The sequence below is a fragment of the Notolepis coatsorum genome, assembly GCF_963971535.1.
Source record: "Notolepis coatsorum genome assembly, contig: SCAFFOLD_93, whole genome shotgun sequence".
NCBI classification, from domain to species: Eukaryota; Metazoa; Chordata; class Actinopteri; order Aulopiformes; family Paralepididae; genus Notolepis; species Notolepis coatsorum.
This window is the reverse complement of record NW_028173116.1, coordinates 314,065-321,283: the sequence shown is the minus strand read 5'-3', so window position 1 is coordinate 321,283 and position 7,219 is coordinate 314,065. Positions and strand designations below refer to the sequence as shown.

General features: G+C 53.3%; 1 protein-coding gene across 1 annotated transcript in view; it reads right to left on the bottom strand.

Moving 5' to 3' along the window:
• Window positions 1-551: 551 nt before the first annotated feature.
• Window positions 552-7,219, bottom strand: part of LOC311247883 (man(5)GlcNAc(2)-PP-dolichol translocation protein RFT1-like) — a gene marked incomplete at its 5' end in the record, with an annotated part of 47,946 nt that continues 41,278 nt past the window's right edge. Inside the window, 2 exons of the mRNA XM_084338863.1 lie at window positions 552-751; window positions 5,808-6,057. Coding sequence (XP_084194989.1) covers window positions 587-751; window positions 5,808-6,057 — 415 coding nt within the window. The 3' untranslated portion in view covers window positions 552-586. The remainder of the gene's footprint in view (window positions 752-5,807; window positions 6,058-7,219) is intronic.

The following is a 7,219-nucleotide window of genomic DNA, read 5'->3' as shown; positions in this document are numbered from 1 at the left end:
TCTTCCACAGGGATTTAAGTTTGTTTCTTGGTGTATCTTGTCCGTCTTCCACAGGGATTTAAGCTTGTTTCTTGGTGTATCTTGTCCGTCTTCCACAGGGATTTAAGCTTGTTTCTTGGTGTATCTTGTCCGTCTTCCACAGGGATTTAAGCTTGTTTCTTGGTGTATCTTGTCCGTCTTCCACAGGGATTTAAGCTTGTTTCTTGGTGTATCTTGTCCGTCTTCCACAGGGATTTAAGCTTGTTTCTTGGTGTATCTTGTCCGTCTTCCACAGGGATTTAAGTTTGTTTCTTGGTGTATCTTGTCCGTCTTCCACAGGGATTTAAGTTTGTTTCTTGGTGTATCTTGTCCGTCTTCCACAGGGATTTAAGCTTGTTTCTTGGTGTATCTTGTCCGTCTTCCACAGGGATTTAAGCTTGTTTCTTGGTGTATCTTGTCCGTCTTCCACAGGGATTTAAGCTTGTTTCTTGGTGTATCTTGTCCGTCTTCCACAGGGATTTAAGCTTGTTTCTTGGTGTATCTTGTCCGTCTTCCACAGGGATTTAAGCTTGTTTCTTGGTGTATCTTGTCCGTCTTCCACAGGGATTTAAGCTTGTTTCTTGGTGTATCGAGGCAACAGCTGAGTCCTCACAAACTGGACGAGCTGGGTCTCTGTCAGGAGGACGGTGAGGAGGACACAGAGGAGACACACCGCACCCACAGCCACGTGGACCAGTCTCAGCAGCCACCCACTGTCGCAACAGAACAGACCCTGAGACAGGAGACAGAGAGGAGACAGGAGACGTACAGGAGACAGGAGATGTACAGGAGACAGGAGACGGGAGACAGGAGACAGAGAGGAGACAGGAGACGTACAGGAGACAGGAGACAGAGACAGGGACAGGAGACAGAGACAAGAGACAGGAGACAGGAGACAGGAGACAGAGACAGAGTAGAGACAGGGACAGGAGACAGAGTAGAGACAGAGACAGAGTAGAGACAGGAGACAGAGACAGGAGACAGAGACAGAGTAGAGACAGGAGACAGAGACAGAGTAGAGACAGAGTAGAGACAGAGACAGGAGACAGAGAGGAGACAGGAGACGTACAGGAGACAGGAGACAGAGACAGAGTAGAGACAGAGACAGGAGACAGAGACAGGAGACAGAGACAGGAGACAGAGACAGGAGACAGAGACAGGAGACAGAGTAGAGACAGAGACAGGAGACATAGACAGGAGACAGAGACAGGAGACAGAGACAGGAGACAGAGACAGGAGACAGAGTAGAGACAGAGACAGGAGACAGAGACAGGAGACAGAGACAGGAGACAGATACAGGAGACAGATACAGAGTAGAGACAGAGACAGGAGACAGAGACAGAGTAGAGAGAGAGTAGAGACAGAGACAGAGTAGAGACAGAGACAGAGTAGAGACAGAGTAGAGAGAGAGTAGAGACAGAGACAGAGTAGAGAGAGAGTAGAGACAGAGACAGAGTAGAGACAGAGTAGAGACAGAGACAGGAGACAGAGACAGGAGACAGAGACATGAGACAGAGTAGAGACAGATACAGGAGACAGAGACAAGAGACAGGAGACAGAGACAGAGTAGAGACAGGAGACAGGAGACAGAGACAGGAGACAGGAGACAGGAGACAGAGACAGGAGACAGGAAACAGGAGACAGGAGACAGAGACAGGAGACAGAGACAAGAGACAGGAGACAAGAGACAGGAGACAGAGACAGAGACAGAGACAGAGTAGAGACAGAGTAGAGACAGAGTAGAGACAGAGACAGGAGACAAGAGACAGGAGACAGGAGACAGAGACAGAGACAGAGACAGGAGACAGGAAACAGGAGACAGGAGACAGAGACAGGAGACAGAGACAAGAGACAGGAGACAAGAGACAGGAGACAGAGACAGAGACAGAGACAGAGTAGAGACAGAGTAGAGACAGAGTAGAGACAGAGACAGGAGACAAGAGACAGGAGACAGGAGACAGAGACAGAGACAGAGACAGGAGACAGGAGACAGAGACAAGAGACAAGAGACAGGAGACAGGAGACAGGAGACAGGAGACAGGAGACAGGAGACAGAGACAGAGACCGGAGACCGGAGACCGGAGACAGGAGACAGGAGACAGGAGACAGGAGACAGAGACAGGAGACAGGAGACAGGAGACAGGAGACAGGAGACAGAGACAAGAGACAAGAGACAAGAGACAAGAGACAGGAGACAGAGACAGGAAGAAAATCGTCAATCAATCTCTAGCATATATGATGAAGATGGCTCTTTGATTTGTGATCAACTTCAAATCAATCAAGCATTCACAAAATGTTATAGCACACTGTATAAATCAGAATGTTGTACGAGTGAAGAGGAAATGGAAAACATTTTCAGAGATATAAATCTCCCAACCCCTCTGAAGAAGAAAGGGAATCACTGGATGCACCTATCCTGGAAAATTAAATTAAATCAGCTATCAAATCCCTCTCGACCGGTAAAACACCGGGTGATGATGGCTATACAAGTGAATTTCTTAAGTGTTTCCAAGTCACTCTTACACCACTTCTAATATTGCTGTTTAATGATATAGTGGCCAATCAATCCATGTCGCTAACCATGCGGCAAGCTACTATTTCATTGATTCAAAAACCTGGCAAGGATCACTTGCAAATGTGTAATTTCAGACCTTTGAGTATTTTAAATAGTGATTATAAGCTGTTTGCGAAGGTCCTTGCAGGGCGATTGGAAAATGGTATAGCCTCATTGATTCATATTGATCAGGCTGGCTTTGTACAGGGTCGCCTAGCTTCAAATAACATGATGAGGCTAATGCCTGTCATGTCAAGGGTGGGGCCTCCCAGCATCCAGCGATGGCAATATCGCTGGATGCTGAGAAAGCCTTTGATCGAGTGGAGTGGAAATATCTGTTTTATGTACTTCCTAAATACGGATTTGGACCGGTTGTCATGAACTGGATAAAGGCACTTTACCATGAACCGGTTACGTCAGTCAGAACAAATGGTATAAGGTCTAATCCATTCCATCTCTATCGATCTACCCGCCAAGGATGTCCGGTTTCACTGCACATTTTTATTCTTTCCCTCGAACCACTTGCCTGTGCTATACGTGCTCATAAGGAAATCAGTGGTATTCGTATTGGTAGTTGTGAGTATAAGGCCAGCCTGTTTGCTGATGACATATTATTAACACTAACAAATCCTAGCCATTCCATATCTCAAGTGCTAAAGCTTATAGATACATTTGGTAATTCTTCGGGCTATAAAGTGAATTATAGTAAAAGTGAAGTTATTCCACTTAACAACCTAACTTTTCAATCACATCTGGGTTCTGCTCCTTTCAATTGGAAGCCAAAAGGAATTAAATACCTGGGAATTAAAATCCGATTTCCCATTGAAAAAATGGTTGAGGGGGCGGCTAGGTGGTGCAGTGGGCAAGGCGCTCGCCACCAACGCAGGAGATGCTGGGTTCGAGCCCAGCTCTCGGCGTTGCTACCAGCTTGGCTGGTCGTTCATACTAATACAATTGGCAGTATTAGGGGGTGGGAAGCTGGTGGGGTGGGGATCGGACGTTGTGGACAGCACCTCCTACAGGTCGGTTGGTGCGCCTGCGGGTCAGAATCAGGAAGCGACGGGGGCGGCGTGTCCCTCCCACGCAGACCCCCGACGCTGAGCGATCGCGCTGTGCAGGTGAAAAGATGCGACGGCTGCCTCCTCGAGTACCGGAGGGGACACGTGATGCAAGGCTTGGTCCTCACTGCAGCCGACCAGTGGGAGGCGTGGCCTAACAACGTTCGAGACAGGGGAGGGGAGAATTGGACGATACGGAATTGGGGACGGGAGAAAAATAGAAAAAATGGGGAGAAAAGGTAGATAAAAAAAAACATTGAAAGAGATAGATCTTTGTTATGTTCTTCTATAATTTGTTCTTCAAGCCATTCCCAGCTGCCAATCTGTCTCACACTATTGTAAGCCCACTGCAAGGGGTATCTTCAGTTATTTACCTAGGATTTGACTTGATTCAACAACAAAGCAGTCGGAGCGATGGCAAATCAAAAACGGTCGAAATTGTAGTTATTTGAAGTTTGGATTATTTTTTTCACGACTGAGGTAGGTACATAAAAAAATGTGAGACTAAAGTACAGAAAAAAGATACCGTTGGGTACCGGTATCGATTCACAGGTACCGGTACCGTATCGATTCAAATGTGAAAGGTACCCATCCCTAGAGGTGAGGAGGGCCCCCTGACCCCTGACCCCTGACCCTGAAGACACAGACCTCAGAGAGGGTGGTGAGGAGGGCCCCCTGACCCCTGACCCTGAAGACACAGACCTCAGAGAGGGTGGTGAGGAGGGCCCCCTGACCCCTGACCCTGAAGACACAGACCTCAGAGAGGGTGGTGAGGAGGGCCCCCTGACCCCTGACCCTGAAGACACAGACCTCAGAGAGGGTGGTGAGGAGGGCCCCCTGACCCCTGACCCTGAAGACACAGACCTCAGAGAGGGTGGTGAGGAGGGCCCCCTGACCCCTGACCCTGAAGACACAGACCTCAGAGAGGGTGGTGAGGAGGGCCCCCTGACCCCTGACCCTGAAGACACAGACCTCAGAGAGGGCGGTGAGGAGGGCCCCCTGACCCCTGACCCTGAAGACACAGACCTCAGAGAGGGCGGTGAGGAGGGCCCCCTGACCCCTGACCCTGAAGACACAGACCTCGGAGAGGGTGGTGAGGAGGGCCCCCTGACCCCTGACCCTGAAGACACAGACCTCAGAGAGGGTGGTGAGGAGGGCCCCCTGACCCCTGACCCTGAAGACACAGACCTCAGAGAGGGTGGTGAGGAGGGCCCCCTGACCCCTGACCCCTGACCCTGAAGACACAGACCTCAGAGAGGGTGGTGAGGAGGGCCCCCTGACCCCTGACCCTGAAGACACAGACCTCAGAGAGGGTGGTGAGGAGGGCCCCCTGACCCCTGACCCCTGACCCTGAAGACACAGACCTCAGAGAGGGTGGTGAGGAGGGCCCCCTGACCCCTGACCCTGAAGACAGACCTCAGAGAGGGTGGTGAGGAGGGCCCCCTGACCCCTGACCCTGAAGACACAGACCTCAGAGAGGGTGGTGAGGAGGGCCCCCTGACCCCTGACCCTGAAGACACAGACCTCAGAGAGGGTGGTGAGGAGGGCCCCCTGACCCCTGACCCTGAAGACACAGACCTCAGAGAGGGTGGTGAGGAGGGCCCCCTGACCCCTGACCCTGAAGACACAGACCTCAGAGAGGGTGGTGAGGAGGGCCCCCTGACCCCTGACCCTGAAGACACAGACCTCAGAGAGGGTGGTGAGGAGGGCCCCCTGACCCCTGACCCTGAAGACACAGACCTCAGAGAGGGTGGTGAGGAGGGCCCCCTGACCCCTGACCCTGAAGACACAGACCTCAGAGAGGGTGGTGAGGAGGGCCCCCTGACCCCTGACCCTGAAGACAGACCTCAGAGAGGGTGGTGAGGAGGGCCCCCTGACCCCTGACCCTGAAGACACAGACCTCAGAGAGGGTGGTGAGGAGGGCCCCCTGACCCCTGACCCTGAAGACACAGACCTCAGAGAGGGCGGTGAGGAGGGCCCCCTGACCCCTGACCCTGAAGACACAGACCTCAGAGAGGGCGGTGAGGAGGGCCCCCTGACCCCTGACCCTGAAGACACAGACCTCAGAGAGGGTGGTGAGGAGGGCCCCCTGACCCCTGACCCCTGACCCTGAAGACACAGACCTCAGAGAGGGTGGTGAGGAGGGTCCCCTGACCCCTGACCCTGAAGACACAGACCTCAGAGAGGGCGGTGAGCAGGGCGCTCAGGCCCAGCGCCAGCAGCAGGATGGGGGAGGGACGCAGGCTCCTCAGGGGCCTCCAGGGGCTGCGGTGGAAGTAGTGCTGGATGTAGAGCAGGCTGTGCAGGATGCGGAGGCCCATGTTGAGACAGTTGGCCAGGATGAAGCCCACGCTGCCAGCCCAGGCCGTCAGCGCGTAGGAGAGGAGCAGGAAGGAGGCGGACAGGGCCAGCATCACCAGGTTATACCTGCAGGGGTCAGAGGTCAGGGGTCAGCATCACCAGGTTATACCTGCAGGGGTCAGGGGTCAGGGGCCAGCATCACCAGGTTATACCTGCAGGGAGAACAGGGGTCAGGGGTCAGCATCACCAGGTTATACCTGCAGGGGTCAGAGGTCAGGGGTCAGCATCACCAGGTTATACCTGCAGGGAGAACAGGGGTCAGGGGTCAGCATCACCAGGTTATACCTGCAGGGGTCAGAGGTCAGGGGTCAGCATCACCAGGTTATACCTGCAGGGGTCAGAGGTCAGGGGTCAGCATCACCAGGTTATACCTGCAGGGAGAACAGGGGTCAGGGGTCAGCATCACCAGGTTATACCTGCAGGGAGAACAGGGGTCAGGGGTCAGCATCACCAGGTTATACCTGCAGGGAGAACAGGGGTCAGGGGTCAGCATCACCAGGTTATACCTGCAGGGAGAACAGGGGTCAGGGGTCAGCATCACCAGGTTATACCTGCAGGGAGAACAGGGGTCAGGGGTCAGCATCACCAGGTTATACCTGCAGGGAGAACAGGGGTCAGGGGTCAGCATCACCAGGTTATACCTGCAGGGAGAACAGGGGTCAGGGGCCAGCATCACCAGGTTATACCTGCAGGGAGAACAGGGGTCAGGGGTCAGCATCACCAGGTTATACCTGCAGGGAGAACAGGGGTCAGGGGTCAGCATCACCAGGTTATACCTGCAGGGAGAACAGGGGTCAGGGGTCAGCATCACCAGGTTATACCTGCAGGGAGAACAGGGGTCAGGGGTCAGCATCACCAGGTTATACCTGCAGGGAGAACAGGGGTCAGGGGTCAGCATCACCAGGTTATACCTGCAGGGAGAACAGGGGTCAGGGGTCAGCATCACCAGGTTATACCTGCAGGGAGAACAGGGGTCAGGGGTCAGCATCACCAGGTTATACCTGCAGGGAGAACAGGGCCGCTTAAAACACAGGTGTGTGTGTGAGTGTGTGTGTGAGTGTGCGTGTGTGTGTGTGTGTGTGTGTGAGTGTGTGTGTGTGTGTGTGTGTGTGTGTGTGTGTGTGTGTGTGTGTGTGTGTGAGTGTGTGAGTGTGTGTGTGTGTGTGTGTGTGTGTGTGTGTGTGTGTGTGTGTGTGTGTGTGTGTGTGTGTGTGTGTGAGTGTGTGTG